Source organism: Talpa europaea (genome assembly GCF_964194135.1).
Source record: "Talpa europaea genome assembly, chromosome: 13".
In the NCBI taxonomy this organism is placed as follows: domain Eukaryota; kingdom Metazoa; phylum Chordata; class Mammalia; order Eulipotyphla; family Talpidae; genus Talpa; species Talpa europaea.
Genome location: NC_140080.1, coordinates 19,691,619 through 19,713,111, shown reverse-complemented (window position 1 = coordinate 19,713,111; position 21,493 = coordinate 19,691,619). Strand labels below are relative to the sequence as shown.

Below are 21,493 nucleotides of genomic sequence, written 5' to 3'. Positions count from 1 at the left end.
TTGCTAGTATATCCAATCAAAGGTAATCCTGTCATAAAGGAATCAATGGGGGCTCCCTGGTGGTGCAAGTGGTTAAGATGCAACCTATGAAGCTATCCGCAGCCTCTGCAGCATGAGTTCGATCCCCGGCTGGCCAGGGAGCTACCCATATGGCGCAGTGGACCTCTCCTGACTTGCCCGCTGCTCCCCTCAGCAGTGTATTTCAATCAGTCTGCCTGTTGTGCTCCCCACTCTATCTCTGGTGGGTTCTCTCACCCCCCCATACCTCTGGCCTGTACCCCAGTTCTTGTATGCATAAATAAATAAATCTTAAAAAAAATAAGGAATCAATGGTTCAGTTATGGTGACTGAGAGAAGCCCAATAGTTGTACAGGTAAGGAACCAAAATCCGCCCAAAATAGCTCAGAAGCCCAAACCTCAGCTGAGACCCTAGCGAGGCCACGCCTGACTTGCTGCCTGGTAAGGCAGATGGCCCAGGAAGCTGTGTCAGACTCCTGACCCATGAACACTCAGAGATCATACATTTGTGTTGGTTTAAGCTGCTAAATTTATGAGATCTGTACATGCTACAAAGGGAACGCGTACAAGGGCAGAGTCTGGGGCCTCCAGAGCCAAGAGGCAGGGAAGAAAAGCCAGGCAGTGGAGAAGAAACGGGGAGAGACAGGAGGTTCAGCGGAAGAGTGCGCCCATGATGGGCTAAGCCAGCCCTGCAGGGGAGATGGGGAAGTCACCACAGCAGGGTAAAGAGAAGTGGGAAGTGGGCTTTATCTTGTTACGTGGGAAATATTATAGTATGTTCATTTATTGATGAGATGGATCCAGTATTGAGATGGGAAAGAAAAAGGAAGGGGAAAAGAAGGATATATGTCTAGTGCATAATATATATATCTGTAGGCGAAATATATATTGTGTATGATAATATATATTATCTGTAGGTGCCCTCTATTGTGTACGATAATATATATTCTCTGTAAGTGATATATATAGTGTACGATAATATATATGATCTGTAGGTGATATATATACAGTGCATGATAATATATATTATGTAGGTGATATACATAGTGCATAATATATATTATCTGTACGTGATATACATACTGTGCATGTATATATACATATATGTGTATTATTATGTGCCAATATTTACTTAAATATTTACTTTCAACAGAAAGAAGCTTCCTTGAAAACTATGGTATCACCACATTTCTTAAATTTCAGAAGAGAAAAGCTATTCCATTATCTGCGTCTTTTTTGCAAGTTTTTTTTTTAAATCTTGAGGCTACCGTGCTGAAAAAACTTTTCCTTTTTATTTATGTCAGGAGTCCCGAGGAGGCCGGTCCTCGTAGTTGCTGGCATCATTGACAGCACGTGCAGGTGAGTAATGAATTGATTAGATGAGGAGCGACAAACCCAAGACAATATGTTTCCAGGAGGGCTCAGCTGCTTGCAAGATAAATACTCCGGTGCCACTCCATCCGATGATTAACTGCTCTGGCCAGGCCGTGTCCAGCCACACGCCTTCCTGATCCACGCAGATAGCTCCCAGATTCCTCGATACCACACACACAATCTCCTTGGCCTGGCGTGGCCTCTCTCTCTTCTGCTGTAGACTGTTAGGAGAGTTTACACAGAACTGACTCCAACTAGACCTGCCAGCATCTACATCGGCCAGAGGAACTGTTTTTTCCACAGAAAGGATCAGAAATACTTGCCCCAAGCACAGGGATAAAAAGTTGGAGAAGAAAAAAAAAAGTTAAGGGAAGGAGAGGGCATTCCATCTCTTCCACCATATTGTCACCCCTTTATCCTCGGGGTCCCCATGAGAGACCCACGTGGGTGCTACCCTCCTGGTTTAGCCCCCTGTGGCAGTGTTTTGGTTCTTCTGAAATGTGCACTTCATTAAATTAAATATGAGAACCGGATCTTCTACCCAAGCCAACAGCAGGAAATAGCAAGAATGAGGACAGCTAATTCAGAAATGAACCAGCACCACATTTCCCGGAAATCTCTGTGAATAAAAGGCTGGGCCAGAACTGACAGGAACCAGCTGGGAAGACACTCCAACCATGCTCAGCAGTACAGGGCAGGGATGGGGGGTCTGGGGGGGCTTGTCTCCCCTTGCCATGATATCGGGGCTGGGGAGGGGACCACCATCTACAGTGGACGACCGGGCTGCAGTGCATAGGTGTTGCTTGACATGGAACTGGCACTGATAAGGTCAAGCTCACCTGTCCCCACAGCCTGGGCTGGGGCAGTCCAGAGGGCACCCCACAATTTTATTTTCTTAAAGGGATACTGTGGTATGAGGTAACAGAGAGGAACAGGGTGGGGGGTGGTTTTGGTTTCACGTGGCGGTGTTTTTCCATCTAGAACTCACTGAGGAGGAGTCGCTGAGGAAACAGGGCAGGTGTAAGAGGGGTTAAACGTCTAGTGAACTCAACTCCCACAATTGAGACTTCTTCCCAACCAAAACATCCAATAATTCATAAGTATGCACAGTGTTCTCCAAACAGCCCCTTAGCCAAATACTTTTGTGGTGCCTAATAGGAGCTCGGCACTGGCAGTCAGTGAGGAAGACACAGAGAAAAAAGCCATGGTCCCGGCATTAAGAAATCTATCTTCTGGTTAGATAGAACTCTGAGATGTTTTAATTGTTTAATTTTTTTTTAAGATTTATTGTTTTTATACGAGAACTAGGGTACAGGCCAGAGGCATGGGAGAGTAAGAGGATTCACCAGAGACAGAGAAGGGAGCAGAACAGGCAGACGGACTGAAGACACTGCTGAGGGGAGCAGTGGGTGAGGCAGGAGAGGTCTGCCGTGCCTTGTGGGTATCTCCCTGGCCAGCAGAAATTGAACCTGCACTGCAGAGGCTGCAGACAGCTTCACAGCGCTGTGTTCAACCCGCTGTGCCACCAGGGAGGCCCTGTTTAACGTTTTTAATTTAAGTAGAGATTTCTATGCAAAATGGAGCAGGCTTCTGTTCAAGAGTAGAGAGATTAGCGGAGAAAGAAACTTACAGGAGAGCAGGAAAAGCTGAAAAGGTTTATCTGGGTCTAGACAGAGAGGAACACAGAGGGAGGCCACTTCCCATGGCAAAGATAGAGGCAGGGGTTTGCATACACTTCGGGGAGCGGAGAGGTGACTTGATTGCCACTGGCATTTTCTTAGGAGAAGCAGTGACAAACAAGCTGGTCAATAAAGGGGCTTGGGGAAGGGGCCTCCCAGGTGGCGCAGCGGTTGAGCGCTGGGTTGCGAAGCTGCCCGCGGCTGCGACGCTGGTTCGATCCCCGGCTGCTCCCCGGCCACCAGAGGAGGGTCCCACATGGCGCGCAGACCTCTCCTGCCGCCCGCTGCTCCCCTCAGCAGTGTACTTCGGTCCTTCTGCCTGCTCTGCTCCCTGCTCTGGCTCTGGTGAATTCTCTCACCCTCCCGCGCTTCTGACTGTACCCAGTGCATGTATAAACAAAACAAACAAACTAAATAAATAAAAAACATGCCTCTATTTAAAAAAAAAAAAAGGGGGGCTTGGGGAAGACGGAATGATGCCCCGCCCCCCCCCCCAAAAAAAGATGTTCACATTGCAGTGTGATTAAATCAAGCATCCTAAAATGGGGGATTATCCTAGATGATCCAGGCAGTTCCAATGGGGGAGGCGGAGCATCAACGTGGAGAGAGAAGAGGTAAGAACAGGAGAGGTGAAGATGGAGGCACAAGCTGGATGGGTTACTACTCACTCTGAAATTGGAAGGAGGCCACAAGCCAAGGAATTTGGGCCACATCTAGAAGCTGGAAAAGGCAAGGAAACTGACTCTCTTGAGCTCCCCAGAAGGAACACTGCCCTGCTAGCGGACGTGTGTGGCCTTAGGACAAGTTTGCAGTGATTTCTTACAACAGTAGTAGGAAATGAAGGTAGGGCTTATGATTATACGAAAATAGCATATTGGGGAACTTGGTCTGTGAGAGAATGAGTAAGAAAACAAGGATCAGAAGTGATTAAAGCAACACCTACCTAAGGTAGCAAGACACTGGACTGCAATGGTAGGAATAGAAAATGAAAAATTAAATGGTGCATATTATAAGTTTGAAAAATGAAGCAACAGGACTCGTGACACTGGACATGGGAGGTAAAGGAAAGGTAGGAAAGACCTTTCTTTTCCAGGCTTTCAAACCTCAAGGTTTTTGTGCATTGAGCTGGGGAGGGTGGGAAGGTTATACCTGAGAGATGTCTTTTAAAAACATAACTACACAGGAGGAATTCTCAAATTTCAACAGGCACTGAGATCATCTGGGATGCTGGTTTTAACAGGCAGACTCCTGGGTCCATCATAAAGCCTGTGATTGATTCTGCATGCCTGGCCGGTACCTGAGAGTCTGTGCTTTAACAAACTCTGCTCTGATTTATATGAATCAAAGCTCACCCTTTGAAAAATGCCAATCTAGAAAAACTTAAAGAAAATGGAATCAAATATTCATTGTAGCCCTCGAAGTAATGACTCAAATAAGTTCTGAAAGAGTGCAACCATATATTAGACAACACAACAATGTTAAATTTCTTTAAATTTTCAGTGCCAAAGATACTGTGGGCAAATGGCTACTAGTAATAGGCCTCAAAAACTAATGAGTAAAGAAAAAAAAAATGATACCTGGTAGATAAACCAGCAATTCCAAAGAGAGGGACAATAACTTATGTTATATATAATATATATTATTTGCTAAATAAATCTAATTTAGGATTGATTAGGGAGTTTTACTCAAAGGTGATGACAGGCTATGGATATTTTATTTTCTGTTTGATTATAAATCCGTAAATCTGCTATAATTATTTCAAAAATAATTTGGAGATTATATATAATCTATAATATATATGATATATATATATATAATCTATCAACTCAGAAGCTGCACAAATAACCACACTCTTTGACAAAGAACACTCCCTTTTGTAATCTAGCTTAAGGAAACAATTTTGAATATGGTAAAAACATGTGTATGTAAAAAGGTTATCAGTTACTGGAAGTTAGCCATGTGATACAAATGATCTCATCTAGCCTGAACATCAATCCTGGGAAGTTAGTATTCTAATTATTCCACACCACAAATGGAAGCCTGGAGCACAGACAGATCATGTAACTTGTTCAAGAATTTAGCACCAGGAAGAGGTAAAGGCAGGCTCAGGACATTCTGCTTCCAGAATGTTCTGCACACGTAAATCCTACAGCACAGTTGCCACCATGTGTGAAAATGGCTAACACAGCAGCATCTGTCTCATTAAAAAAATGCAAGAAAAGAAAAAGGAAAATAGGAATTGTAACAGGATAGTAGAAATACATCTGGTAAGAGAGGGTTATTTCTCCTGCCCCAAATTTTCTGCAAGATCTAGCTATTTGGGGCCTCCCTAGTGGCTCAAGGGGTTGGTTCACAGCACTATGAAGCTATCAGCAACCACTGCAGCATGAATTTGATCCTCAGCCAGGGAACTAACACACATGGCACAGCAGACCTCTCCTGTCTTTCCCGTAGTTCCCCTCAGCAGTGTATTTCAGTCTGCCTGTTTGCTCCCCACTCTGTCTCTGGTGAATCCTCTCACCACCCCCACTCCATGCCTTTGGTCTACACCCCAGCTCTTGCCTGCATAAATAAATAAATAAAATGAATCTTAAAAAAAAAAAAGATTTAGCTGTATGATCTAAAATTTAATGGAGGGGAGGGAAATCATGCACATAGAAGGAAAAAACTCTTGATTTTTCCCCCCAAATACAGAAAGGAGTCTTAGGAAGAATGTAGGCAGTTGGGATATTGTTTTCATAGGTTAATATCAACAATCCCAAAACTGTGGGAGAAATAATAGCCATTTAGAGGGACTTTCTCCAGATAGCCAGTCAAGCTGTCAAATAGGTAATCGTTTTAGTTTCTGCCTCAAAATGTGCCTGCAGATAAGCCAGGAAGCATTTTTGCATGTCTGTGATACATGTGGAGGTGATGTGCATTTTTCTCTAAAACTGCAAAGCACTGTTAAAAGCACATGTATTCTCTGAGAATTAACTTGGGGACTTTAGCCAAACACTTTTAACAAGAGTGAAATGCAACAGAAAATGAAAGAAAGTCAGGACACTGGCAAGAGGTGAGTATTTAAAAAAAAAAAAAAAGTAAATGAGAATATCTGTAAGTGCATTCATATGGCAACTATGGAAATTGCAACCACAAAATCATAATGAAAGGATAACGTTGCATGACATGGCAGGAACCATCAGTAAAGTTATGTAACCTGACTAAATGTTTTTTTGTCCACTTTAATTCCTAACATAGAATTATACAGATAAAGAGTTTACACAGAGATTAGATTTGTTTATTTTTCTACCTTACCATTATTTTTACTGTCTTTGCCAAATCTAATATAACTACAGCAGGGCAAGTACTGGAGACTTCTAGCAGCAGTTCTGCTCCACACTATACAGTACATAAAATTAGATAGCGCAGCCCAACTAAAACTCTGCCCCACAAAGCTATGTTTGTGTCTGTGTCCCTGTAAGGATGCTTGAACAAGGCTGCTAAAAGCAAGCACTATTAGAGATCTGAGAGTTTCTGCTGTATTAAGTCTGCTAGACCTGATAAGAATATTAGCTAAACCGATGAACAGAACTGCAAAATCAGAGACAAGCGTCTTAGGAAATCTAGGTATTTTTCCCTGACTGTTGTGAGTATCTAAGAACTGCCTATGGACACTGGGGAGGGGTTCCTCTTCTGCACGAGAAAATAAATGGCATTAGAAGAAAGATCAGGGTAAACAACACTATGGTGGAAAAAAAGCGTGGGCGGCCTCCTGCTCTGGAAGGGCCTAATTGGCCTCATCCAGCTGTGCTTCGCGGGGAGCTGGCCCCCAGTACCTGGCGGGGACAGCTGGGCGGTGTCAGGTCATGCAGAGCTGGGCGCTGAGCTGGGGGGTGAGGGACGAGGCGCGCACAGGACCGCTGGCCATCGAGACTGGCAGGGGATGGAGCTCTGGTTTTCATCTCATGGCGAAGGACTATTTTATGAGGTGCTCAGCGGCCTGCTCTGCAGAATCTAAGTTTCCTCAAAAAAAGGAAATAAAACCAGGATTCCACGAGAGGGAAGTGAGACCCAGACTTCAGCCTTGTTTCTCTTTGAGGCCCTGGGCTGGTGCTTTCATAAAAGTCAGTGGGTAAGAGCCGCCTGAATCTGTGCGCACCTGAACTGTTTCTCCTGGAAGGAAACCTGGACTGGATGAGATTTTAACTAGAGAAATGAATGTAAAATTCTCTCTTCTCAGCCTAAGAGGAGAGGGTACATATATTTAGGTGCTCCCCTTTAGAAAAAAAAGCAAAAGGAAATAGTCCCACTAATTTTTCAGTAATATTCTGTTAATGTTTATACTCAATACTCTGTTCACCTTAAAATGGGGAAGAATTTTTATTTGAAATGACAAAAAATTTTAATTCAGAATAAACACATTACCAGGCACACATCACTTACATAAACATTTCTCAGAGGATTTAAGAGGTCTTCAGTGAGATGAAAAGACTCTTTAACATACTTTCTTAATATCTTCCCATCTAACTTCTAATCTAACAAAGCATCAAAAGTGAAGAGATTTAATTATGTCACATATTTTATGTGCATATGAATGTGTCTATACATAAAAATACATATAGTGTATAAGCAAATATATATATATATATATACTCATAAAATATACATACGAACCATGTATGTACACATTCATAAATATGTACATTATATACTGCAGATCTATAGATATTTATTATGTATACATATTACATGCATAGATAAAATATACACATACACATATCCACACATATGTGTGTATACATATACCGATACCATATAGACACATAAACCTATATAACCAAAAGAAAAAAAGTGGTAAAATTATATTGACTCATCCATGATGATGGCAGGTTCATGAGGTATTTCTAGTTATCATGGTAATTTCACCATCCCAATATTAATTTAAGCCTGCAAAACATTCCAATTTTGTAGATAAGAAAAATATTCCCTCTTCTATTCTTTACTGGTCATTTCTTCAAAAATTCAGCTCTTCTTTTGCATTCTTATTTATCTCAGACCTGTAATGGCTCAGTATTTAGGGAGCGACCCTTCACAATTCACAAGACAACTTTGTCCTTTTACTTGTCTCCCACACAGTCCTGGGACACATGTACAGTCTCTTTTCTAGGTGCATGTATGCATAAGTTGAATTTCATGTATGTTTCTCTATAAAATGGTCATTTGCATGTTTCTCCTTTTCCTAAAGCACACTGAGACTATTTCATGGACAAAACAGGCGCTGGGTCTTCTTACTCTTTCTGATCCTACAATACCCAGTGCTCTACGGCCTCACATCTATTTGTGTAAAAGATTTTAACAGAAAACATACCTGTAAGGGGCTAGATGTTTTATGTTAAGAGGAAACTTACTTCATGATAAAAGAAATCTTACTGTACTAAGAAATATTCATGCTCTTGGGTAGCAAAGAATGTAGTCTTAACATTACAACATCTGCCATACACAGAAAAGCAAAAAAAAAAAAAAAACACACACACACACACACAAAAGAAGTTACCTTTTTATGCAAGGCATGAAATTCGCTGTACCTTTTTTCAACAAAGTGTTTTCTTCCATTCATTAGCACTTCTATCTTAAACACCTAAGGAAAAAAAAATTAAAAAGATTAATTCCACCAGTTCAAAACCCTCAATTGTCTGAGCTGGAAAGTTTGTGACCATGATATATTTCATCCCTTTAATTACAGTAGCTGATCCCCCCAAACCAAGAAGGCTCAAGAGACCCTGCCCAACAACACTGATTAATGAGCACTCGGGCCAAACGCTGGCTAACAAACTGCAGTCGAGTACATGTCTAAAAACCACAGAAAGTTAAATGCCTTAAAATGCTGTTTAACTTTTTAATCAGAGAACATTCTTCCCTTAAAATATTTCACCAAGCGAATATAATGGTATTGAAATAAATATCTGATGCAACAGTGACCACTAAAAGCCTCAGGCGGGGACATTCCACGTGGACTTTTTTCAAGGAGGGCAGGGCTGTGTCACTTGTGACACCCTCATGCAAACACTCATGCATTCTGGGCTAATTTCTTCCTAACCTGCATATTCATCTCTAGTCTCAGCTGGGCTCATCCTGCTGTTTGCAAAACAGGGAAGATGCAGTAAAGATTCATTTTCCCTGTGTGATCCGAGTGACAGCTTGTGTTCCTACCTCCAGAAGGTTGAAAGGCCAGAGGAGAGGCGCGCTGGGCACGCTAATTAGTAGGCACCAACATGACATTTTCTGGATCTTAGGTCAGTGGGTCAAGACTGGAACTGGGGCTGAGAAATACTGTGAAATGTTCATGAAAATACAGTGTCACAGGGGTGCAGGGAGGAAGGGACGGAGGATGTGTGGCAGGACTGAACAGAAGGTGTTGGTGATTTCCGGGAGTTTGTGTCTGAGCCCTGTTTGGTGGAGGGGGTTTGTCAACGCCAGCATGAAGCAATAGTGTCCAATGACGTGCTATGCCCAAGTTGCTGTTTCAATTGCTCTTCTGAGAAAAACATCACTAAACTAACATTCAGCTCACATGACACCCGAGAGTGTGAAAAGCATGATTGCTTTAGCCCAAAAAAGAATGACTTAGCATAGGACAGACAAGGTCACACACCTTCAGTAGGAAAAAACAGATCTTATAGCTCCGTATTTCTGCTCATGTGAACAACCTTTATTTGGCTTATTTTGAATTGAGGTACATTGGTTGACAACACGGTACATGATTTAGAGGTGCAGGATCTCCCCCTTCAGGTGCATGCTATCATACCACACCCTCCACCCAGACCCCCAGCCTTCCACCCTAGTCCACTGTGCCTCTTCCCCCTTCCTTCCCTACCTTCCCTGTCCCCTCAATTCTACAGTCAGATGAAATACAACTTTTTTGAGAAAGCAGATATTATGCTGTCAAACCTAAGACGTGTAAACCTATTGTAAAATGTTCTGGGAACGATCCTGTAGGGGCAGGAAGGTCCACAGCAGGATCTCTGTGATCAAGCATATGGGGTAAGGCGGAGTCCTAGAGCCCTGGGTAGCTTTTGCAGGCTTTTACTGGGATTTACCAGGTACACAGCGGGCAAGGGTGCCAGGAGCTGGGAGGCTGGCAGGCCACCTAGCCCCCGGCGAGTCTTCACTCTTCCTGGGCTCTCCGGCGTTCTCCTGTGGCCTCCACTTCTCTTTCGCTCTGCTGTTCCTTTTGCTCTCTTTCTTGTGGTTCTGCTTTGCTCTCCTGGCATCCCTGTGATGCCGCCCTTATAAGCCCAGTCTTAGCCCAGGTGTACCCACTTATGCATGCCCACACTCTACTCCAGGGCCCGCCATCAGGCATGCATTCAGGACCACAAGGATCCATCATCAATTCTAATGGCGGGAGGGCAGAAAAGCCTGACACTTTTTTACCTTACCCTATAGATCCCCTCCCTGGTCTGGCAGACAAGCATGTGGAGCCATCTGCCTAGACTTCAAGTAGCAACACAAAGTCTGCTGCTGGTGGGTAAAGTCAGCCTTCTCCACCCCCACCGAGGACCAGGAGCTGGACAAAGAACATTTGGACTCGAGGTAACAGTCTTAGCATCTCACCTTGCATTCCTCAGGAAGGAAAGGATTTCAACTACAGCATTTCCCCTCCTGTTTGCAGAGATAGCATCAACGTATCTTTAGGTCAAAACACCTTGGGATCAGAAGCCTCTAGTCAAGAATAATAATTACACTTTCAATGTCAAGGACATACTGTTCCTACTTATGTAAACTAAACCCAAACTTGGGATTGTTGAGACAGCTCTCAGAATACATACCCTGTCAGACTGCTCCCAGGTTCAAATCCTTGCTTTCATTATCTAACAAACTATCATTGAGGCTCTTACTCCAGTTAACAATGTGTGTGTGTTTGTGCTCCTTCATATGAGAAAATTCTTCTGTTGTGTAACTTGGTTTAAGAAAACTGCTTAATGAAATAACTGGTAATTTCTTTTACCAATTTAATTAATGTTTTATATACTAATGCTTGGTTTTTCAAGAATTTTCCCTAAAAAATACTTTTCTCTGGTGAATTAGTCAAATATTTTCTTCTAAAAACATATGCATATGCTTCAAATTCTCAGATAAACATGCATTTTTTTAAGGAAAGAATATTCTGTGTACTAATTCACTAAAGAAAATTATTCTTCTTCAAAGACCCTGCCAGAAATAGAATGAGAAAAACACCCTGAGAAACACAAACAAAAGCAGCACAGTTTCAACTTGGGGGCTTTGTTAATAGGATACAGAGCACCCTTTTTAGTGTTAGGTCCCAGATTTAAATCAGCACAATGTGGGAGCAATGAAAGTAGTTTCCATCTGCTGAGCTGGATGAAATAAATGAAGTTATGTTCTCAGTCCTGTTTCTTGAAGCTTCATTACTAAAACCACCACTTTAAGAGCATGTTTGCTGCAGAATCCACAGGAGAAAGTTGCAAACTTAAGCCACCCAACCTAGTAGGTCACCCTCAAGGTGGTCCCTCTTGAGGGCCAGGACACATTACGCAGTGGCTGCCTTGCAGAATGTCACCCTTTCTATGGACCAGATGATTCCATCACCAAGTTCTACAGTTTTTCCTCGTAACACTGAATTCATGGAGGGCAGGGTAGAGGGAAAGACACACACACACACACACATCCACACACACACACACACACACACAAAAGTGGGTGATAATTTGAATTGAAATATTTTTATTATGTTGTCATTTGCAAATGCACATCATACCTAATATCGTCAAGACTTTTTTCTTTCAAATTATGGGAAAACATTTTGGAAAGGAAGCTGGTGAATCAGAATTTCCATGACAATGTGAAGCAAGAAATGGAGTCAATTTAATAAATCTTATTTTCCTTAATTTCATACCAGATTTTTTTCATCTTTCTAAGTTTCTCATAAATGTTGTCCCACTGCCTGGAAAACCCTTTACTTGTTTTGCTTTCTGGCAAACTCCAAATAGTCATTATCTGCCTCGAAAGGGGGGGGGTGGTCAGCAATGACGGTGTTTGGAATACACAAAGCATGGTATCTGACACTCATTCATTTATGTATTTAACAGATATGCATACAAGAAATGGGGCCTGTAATATGTCCAGAAGTTGTTCTAGGCTCTGGGGATTCAGCTGCAAACACGACAGACAAGAACATACCCTATCTAGTGAGGGAGGGCTACTATAAACACATGGCCAAACATGGTGCGGTGAAGAAATAAATGCTGTGAGGGGCCTCCCTAGTGGCGCAAGGGGTTAAGACGCAACCTGTCTTAATCTGTCTGCAGCCTCTGCAGCACGAGTTCGCTCCCTGGCCAGGGAGCTACCCACATGGAGCAGCAGACCTCTCCTGTCTCACCCACTGCTCCCCTCAGCAGTATATTTCATCAGTCTGCCTGTTCTGTTCCCCACTCTGTCTCTGGTGAATCCTCTCACCCCCCCACACCTCTGACCTGTACCCCAGTTCTTATATGCATAAATAAATAAATCTTAAAAAAAAGAAATAAATGCTGTGAAGAACAATATAATGGGGGTGAAGAGGCAGTGCTGGGCCAGGTGCTGATCCACACGCTGTGGTCAGAGGGGGCCTTCCTGAGGAGAGGCAACAAGAAGCACAGAGCCTGGAGGGACACCAGGGAGAGGCATGAACAAGAACTGAACAGGCTGCCCCCAAGATTTGAGTCTGAAAGAGGGCAGAACAGGACTAATTGTTTTCATTCCTATTTTTAAAAAATCTTTTTAAAGTTAAAGCCTAGAGTAGGGTGATCTCTACTTTTGGCCAAGATGGAACATCAGGGAATCCATTTACCTGCCCACTCCCAACAACTTAAAAATCCCCAAAAATATTTGGGGAAATGACTCTCGAGGCATTGGGAGGAAGAAATGAAGGGCAGAGAAGGCAGGGAACCAACAAGGCAGGCCCTACAATCACTCTAGGGTCCCTGAGTCAGGGTGGGGGAGGCGGTGCTTTGAGGTCTTAGCCCAGGTATTGGAGAGGAGTGAACTATATTCAGAGAGGACCTCCAAGACCTTCCAGAGCTTTCCCTCCAGCATTCAGCTGAACCCTCTTCAGCACAAGGGACTGGGGACCCTGCCCAAGGGTGGCGATTAGAGAGGACTATGCTCAGAGTTCACAGGCAACTGGGAATCCAGCATCTGCTCCTGAAAGCTGGAGCATAAAAAGACATTAGAGGACACAGAAGGGTCTTGCCTTCATATTGGGGCAAATTACCTGCACTGTGAACACTCTTTTCAGTCCAGTTTAATGATGTTTAAAGCAAGACCTGAAGAGCAAACTGCTGTGTCTACCTCAACCACGTGCCAGAACAAAGATGAAAAATGCTTTTAGGAATATAAGACATCCAGCACCCAGGAGGATATTAAGATCCTCAGAGTCTGCCATCCAATCAAAAACAAGCAAGATAATACAATTCATAATGAGAAGAAATACCCAATGATTGAAACTGACCCAGAATTGATGCAGATGATACAATTAGAAGACACAAGCATTAAAACTGCCATCGTAAGGAAATATCTAATGTTCCAGAATCCAGAGAAAAGGCTGATCATGTTAAGGAGGTGTGGAAAATGAAAAAAAGACTCCATCAACATGGCTGGGTTCTAGTGATGAAATCAACAATATCTTTGAGTGAAAGAAAGAATACACTAGATGGGATTAATAATAAAGTAACCATACAGAAGAAAATATTAGTGAACTAGAGAACTCAGCAATAAAAATCATCTAAAATAAGATAATGGGTAAAACTGAGTAGAGAGAGAGCGAGAGACAGACAGACAGACACAAACACACACAACTACAGAGTGTGCGTACATACATAACAATGAATTATGGGACAACATGGATATTTAAAAGAAAATGTCTAATTGGAATTCCCACGGTAAAGGTGAGGTGGAAGAAAAACACAAACATATTGGAAGAAATCATGACCAAAATTTAGCCCAATTTTCTGTAAACGATAAACTCAGATCCAAAGGAGAGCAATGGACCCAAGCACAAGAAACAAGGGGAAAAACAAAAATCCAATCATGACCAAACTGCTAACAACCAGTGAGAAAGAGAAAATCTGAAAAGTAGCCAGAGACAGAAGAGACATCATAGAAAAGGAAGTCTGATAAAAAATTTCTCAGGCGTTCCTACAAATAACTAAGCTTATAATTGTGATTCAATGTATGCATACTTCAACTATGCCTTTAAAGTAAATATGTTTCTCTATTAAGAGCAGCAGAATACTTTTTCATACCTCCTCCTGTCAGGACCTATGCCCATCCTACCTTTTGACTCTTCTTACATTGTCGTTCCAAATCTTAGTTTGTACAGTTCTTGAATAAAAATAACACACACATATGAAAAAGAAATTTTTGAATGTACAAAGTATATAAACCAAAAAGGATATGTTTCTTGCATAAGAGATTTATATAAGTCCTTGCTGACTCAATAAATAGCTTAAAAATCCTTTCAGAACTTGTCTGTATACGTGCAAGCTCTGTATGGATGCATGCATATAGAAGTTCTTGTGTTTTTTTTACACCGCTAAAGCCATACTGTGCAATTCTACTACTTAATTTTCCATTTAATACATCACAGACATTTTTGTCAGTACATTTTGACATGCCTCATGTCAAAATCGCATCATTTTTTAATTTCAGGTAACAGTGATTTATAACACTAGTATGGACAGGTGCGTAGGCTCACACCTCTGCAGATACATGTTACCTCACCACACCTCCACCAAAGCACCCCTGATTCTCCACCAGAGTCCACTGGGCTCCCTCCGGCTTTGGCCCACACCCATCGACCACCCTTTCTGGTGGTTCGATTCTGAAGTCAGACTTCAAGGGCTTGTTTGTATTTGCTCAGTTTTTAGAATCAATCTATCAGCACCGAACACAATTTAAAAAAAAAAAAACAACAGATTGTGGACATTTCAAATTGTGCCAGGGTAAAAAATCATGGCGTAACTAGCAGAAAATAGGAGATGAATCAGGGAAGAACTGGGTGAACAGACACAAATGGGACATAACTTTTTTTTCATCTTACACAACTGGCAGTCAAAGAGAGAAAGCTATAATGTTATTTTTTAGTGATGAAATTAAAATCTTACACAGTAAAAAAATCAGTGGGAAGGGTGAAAAATAAAGGATGGGGTGAATTAAGTCCTTATTTCAAATTGGAGGTACGATAGTGATTTTCTAACATCAGGAAATTAAGAACAAGAGATAACAGATATACTACTTAGGGTCATGGCACTTAACCACTAACTCTGATTCTGGAAGGTATTAAACACATTTTTTTTTTCTTTATATGTTTAAGTAGTGTTGGAATTTTTCCCCTGTACATGTATTACCTTCAGGCATCCTGTTAAGCACATAACCCTACTAGATGTTGTAGTTTTAAAACTCCAGTTATAAGGAAAGATTTTCTTGAGTCTTTATACACACATATATACACACACATGTATATATATTTCTATATATATTTATACACACAGGAGTCTTATAATATTTTATATGTATAGGATTTCTGTTTAAACCCTAGTACTGGGTAATTTTAGTTGTAGTTATTTGACTATTTGATTGTGAAATGTCTTCATTTTTCTCTTCTTCTTCAGCTGTATCTAAATGACACAAAACCAATCAATCAATTCAGGGTGAGAGAAAAAATGTACTGAAATACATGAGGTCATACATGTTGATGGGCTAACATAGTGTTTCATTAGTTTTCATTAGTTACATCACATAACTTTGAGCTAGATTTCCTATAAAATACGAATATAGTTTATTCTTTGCTTACCAGCTTTAAAGCTCTGCTGATCAGCTCTGAGAGGACAGAGAGCCAGGGAGAGAGAGAAGCTCTGTGCCTATAAAAGTCTGCAGACCATCAGCTCTACTGAGTATCCTCCCCATGCAATGGCACCTACTCCTGTTGAGTGAGTACTACAGGCAGGTGACATAATCAGGTGACATAAAGCTCTGTGATATAAGTTATGATATAAGAAGAAAATAAGCTCTATAAGCTTACAGAATTCTCAACCTTCCTTCAAAACTTAGAATATTAATGCTTCTCAAGAAAAAAATCAAATATTTTATACTGCCAAGGTAAGCTTGATTTAAAAACTATTGCACTGTGAATATTATGAAGCAATTCCTTTATCCAAATATTTATTGAGCACCTACTACATGCTAAGCTCAGTTCAAGGTGTCCAACATCTACTCGTACAGTAAAATGACATAGCTCTGCCCTTATGAATCTTATATCCTAGCCAAATAGGCAGATAATAATGGAGATTAAAAACAGTAAGTAAATTATATACCATGTTTTAGAAAGTTGAGGGGTGAGGGCAGAATTGAGCCAGGTCAAAGAAATTGGGAGTGCTGGGGGTAGAGCTGCGGTTTTAAATAGAAGAGGCATGAAGTCACATCACAGAGCTTTAATAATAGCTTTTTGTTTACTGTTTATCTGAAATTTAAGTTAACCACATTTTTAAAAATAAATGCACTGCCCAGGATAATTTAGTCAAACTAAATCGAATGAAAAATTTGCAAGTAAATTTCTGTATTTAATGAAGTATCACTCTTTCTACATCAGTGTAACACACACCAGGGCCACAGACTCTCAGAAGTTTGGAGTCTAACGAGGCCTCAGCATGAATCACTGTCATTCTTCATGTAGAATCAGCACTTCTAAACCCATATAAAAGAAGCTGCTAAAGAGGAAGAGGAAAAAAAGGCCATTCCAAGAGCTTCTTGTATTGATTTCTTTTACCCCAAACAAAGAGATTCTCCTAGTTACATGATATATCATAATCACTTAATTTGTCTGACTGCTTTACACAAAGAACAATGGATTCAAGAAAAGGTGTTGACTTGCAAAAACATAATCATTTTGCAAGTTTTCTGTGGTTTGTATGGGTCCTTTTCCATTAGGAATATGACATATATGGTCTATATAGAGGGACTGCAAAAGCAAAACACCGATTTATGCCATTCCCAGGAGCCTGAGCTAAATCTAAAGTAGCAGCAGTGTGCTATGGTGGGCAGGGAGGACCAAGATTCACCTCCTCACATGGGCAGGGATGTGCCTTATTTTCCTCACATTGTGTTTCTGAGGTCCCTCAGCTGTGCCCACTGGCTGGCATTTCTGCATAGGGTGTGCCTGCGGATTTCAGCCAAACTTTTTTTTTTTTTAAAGATTTATTTTATTTATTTATGCATACAAGAGCTGGGGTATAGGCAAGAGGTGGCAGGGATGAGAGGATTCACAGAGACAGAGTGGGGAACAGAACTGGCAGATCCACTGAAATACACTTCTGAGGGGAGCAGTGGGTGAGAGAGGAGAGGTCTGCTGCGCCATGTGGTTTAGCTCCCTGGCTGGGAATCGAACTCATGCTGCAGTGGCTGCAGATAGCTTGGTAGTGCTGAGACTTAACCTCTTGCACCACCAGGGAGGCCCTTAGCGAAACTTTTTGATGAAGCTATTTCCAGCACAAAAATAAAATCGTTCACAAGAGAGTGAATGAGTTAGTTCCTCTCTTCTCTAACCATTTCTTCTCTCAGTGCCCAAGCTCTGTTCCTACTCATAGCTTTGCCAAGGTCATACTTTCACAAACTAAAATCCCTACTATCAGTCCAATATAGACACATGAAAACATTTCCAAAGAGGTAAGCTGCCTGGCCCTCAGAGATAAATGATATATATCCAATTTATAGTTGAGAATGGAAAAAAGAGTTATATGAGTTTTATTGTGTAGCTTTTCATGGGCTATATCAAAAAAGTAAATTCAGCAGAAAAGATATATAGAAGACCAAAAATACTACAACCAGTGTACAAGGATGATTATTTCTCAACTAGATATATGGATATATCATGCTGATATGAATTATGTGTTTAACACAGTGGCACTAAGTTGAAGCTGCAATATGACTATGATTTACATAATTATAAAAAAAAATTTTAATACTGGGCCTCCCCAGTGGTGCAGCAGTTGAGCACTGGGTTGCGAAGCTGCCCGCAGCCTCTGCAGCGCTGGTTAGATCCCCAGCTGCTCCCCGGCCACCAGAGGGGGGTCCCACATGGTGCACAGACCTCTCCTGCCGCCCTCTGCTCCCCTCAGCAGTGTACTTCGGTCCTTCTGCCTGCTCTGGCTCTGGTGAATTCTCTCACCCTCCCGCGCTTCTGACTGTACCCAGTGCTTGTATAAATGAATAAATAAATCTTTAAAAAAATTAATACTTAGTAGAAAGTAACTAATAAAGTAATTTATATCATGTCTCAGGAGGTTTAATATGAAGCAAGAGTTTTCATCATGTTAAACTTTTTTACAAAGTAAGAGCAAGCTATCGAGGGCCTCCCTGGTGGCGCAGCGGTTGAACGCTGGGTTGTGAAGCTGCCCGCAGCCTCTGCAGCGCCGGTTCAATCCCCGGCCACCGGGAGAGGGTCCTGAATGGCACGCAGAGCTCTCCTGCTGCCCGCTGCTCCCCTCAGCAGTGTACTTCAGTCCTTCTGCCTATTCTGTTCCCCACTCTGGCTCTGGTGAATTCTCTCACCCTCCTGCGCTTCTGACTGTACCCAGTGTTTGTATAAATAAATAAATAAATCTTTAAAAAAAAAAAAAGAGCAAGCTATAGAAAGAATACACTGTGTGTGTGTAAGTGACGAGAGTATAAAGTACATATATACAAAAAAGCTGAGAGGAACAGAACACTAAAATGTCAGGATCATGGATACTTTGTGTGTCTTTACACTCTTCAGGTTCTGTTCTCCAGTTCTCTGTAGTGAAGTTGTGTGTCTTGTACTATGTTTTAAAATTTTGAGTGGAAAATGTTCTATAATGAGAAAAGTAATCTGTAAAGCAGATCGCCTGGGTTACAAAGCATTCTTTGACATGTTAATAGCCAATCAAACAGGATAATCTCGCCTCAGCTCTATATCTGTTCACCTAGTAAGATGAAGGGGTTGACCAGATGCTTTCTGATATCTGACTTGGGTGCAGCCACTGTGTCTTGCTGGTGTGTCACTGTGCCTTCAAGTTGACTGTAAAGTGGAGACTGAGCCACACTTTACACACTGAGCAGTGCACACAGAGTTTGACTTAGGCACACGTAACCACACCTGCTCAACATCACCAGCTTCGGGATCAGACTGTGTTCAGTTATAGCTTCGCAGTCTCTCTCTCTTACTAAATGGTAAATTCAGTTGTCAAGACAGGACAACCACACCCTCTTCCCTACTGAGCTTATTACTCCCACCCTCTTCCCTACTGAGCTTATTACTCTGTCCCTCACCTCCATGCAACATCTGGCTGTGAAATCTGCAAGCTCTATCGAATGCAAATCCCAGGTTACTCTGGGTCAGGCAGTGGTCCTCAAACACCCTGGGCCACACACTCTCTCTCTAACAGCTACTTCGTTCCCAAAATATCCATCCCTCTCTTGTCTTCTCCACCCAAAAGGGAATGCATTAGAAGCTGCATGTAACTATTTACCTGGGCTCTATAGTTTCTAGATGTTTCCTCTTGTCTCAGAGGGACACATACAACATCCCAGCAGAGAGGGGTAAGCCAACACTTGTTCTGATTCTCAGGAAGTGGTGAATCTGGCTAAAGAGTCACTGCACAAAGGATTCAGCTAGGATATCCCTGATGATGTGGTCCCACAAAAACAGGCCCTTCTATGGACCATTTTTCTAAAGTTGCTGTAACCTTGTGCCTCCAGGGTAGATCATTTTCCTGGGCCTGACCAGGGTGAAGGGTCAGCCTGAGTATGATGCTGGACAGGGGCCAGCTGGACAATGGGGCAGACACACTTGGTCCCTCTGGCAGGTGAGGAAGGGGGTTTTGTTAACATCATATACCTTAGTTTTAATTATTTTCCCACTATCTAAAAAACCCTGAATGATCCCTTTAATATCCTTAATATGCTTTCTGGAATATAGTAAAACTCAAATGACTAGTTTTTCTGGCCATGAAACCAAAACACAGCACAAAACCACATCAGCAAGGCAAATAAAGGCTGCCTCCCTCTTTTGCTGGTCAGGCTCCTTCCTGATTGCAAGCTGTGCCCCCAAATGAGCCCTGTACTTTTTTTAATTCTAAGATATTCCCACTTCATTAACACAATGCTTCATTTTCTACTACTCTGTTAGTGCCAAGGAGAAATTCCAAGCTTTAAAAGATTCAAATGACTTATATCTAAAGCAGACCTGGACTCTCCCTTCTCAACATGCCGATTTACATGAAATCTCTTAGAGTTTCTCTGCCTCCATGAAATGCAGGTGCCACTGCCCATCAGGCCCAGGTTTGCCTCTTTGCACAAACAGTCCAAAACAGTTTTCCTGATCTGTTTCAACTTGAAGTGTTGTCAATATATGGATTGTCTTGCTTTCTAATTCAGTGAAAAATCTAGTTTTCCATTAGTCTCTGCCTTTCTAATTTTCGATACAGCTTTACTAAATGTAATTATTAAAGGCAGATTCAAGAAAGCAATTACTGAGCTACTGGTTTGTATCTCTGAAGTCTTAATAAGCGACAAAAAGTTGTAACTGCACCACGAGTACAAAATAAAATTTTCTATAGATGAGATGTGTACACCCTTGCATTCACAGAGGTGGGACACACACTGAAACCAGTATATGAGGTAGCCTCTCGTAAAGCGCAAGTTATTCCCTCATTGAGACTATACTCAAAGGTAGTCCTGAGTGGTGTAAAGAGAGGGAAATAGCATTTCTGAAAGGCCACATTCTGCTCTTTCTGCAGGTTTCTGTGATTTTTGGTAAACCATTTAACTTGGCTGGATGACCTTTTTCACTCTGTCTGTAAATATGTGAGAAAGTTAAACTAGATGGCCACCAAGCACTCTTTCAGCTCTAAAAGCCCATGAAGTATCTATTAAATTCCTAATCTCCATAAGGATTACTACCATACATAGGACACAGTCTTTAAGAGTTAAAATTTAGGGCCTCCCTGGTGGCACAGCAGGTTCCGTGTCACTCTGGGAAGCTGTCCGGAGCCTCTGCAGTGTGGGTTTGATTCCCAGCCGGCCAGGGAGATATCCACATGGTGCGGCAGACCTCCCCTGTCTCACCCGCCACTCCCCTCAACAGTGTTTTCAGCCTGCCTGTTCTGCTCCCCACTCTGTCTCTGGTGAATTCTCTTATCCTCCCGTGCCTCTGGCCTGTACCCCGGTGCTTGTATAAATAAAAAATAAATCTTTAAAAGAAAAAGTACCTATTATTTACTTTAATGTTCATTACATTCACTGTAAGGCTGCAGTTACTACTTCTATTTCATATTAATTTCACTGATATGTGAAGAACTTGCCTTCATGATTTCTAGAATCTGTGCAACTGGCATTGGGAAGGGTCCTTACACCAATGTAGCATG

The 21,493-nt window shown here is 41.8% G+C and overlaps 1 protein-coding gene across 1 annotated transcript in view; it reads right to left on the bottom strand.

Annotated features, from left to right (window-relative positions):
* SNX24 (sorting nexin 24) overlaps positions 1-21,493 on the bottom strand; it is a gene marked incomplete at both ends in the record, with an annotated part of 128,141 nt that overhangs the window by 50,199 nt on the left and 56,449 nt on the right. Inside the window, one exon of the mRNA XM_084251658.1 lies at positions 8,608-8,691. Within this exon, the coding sequence (XP_084107784.1) occupies positions 8,608-8,691 (84 nt within the window). The remainder of the gene's footprint in view (positions 1-8,607; positions 8,692-21,493) is intronic.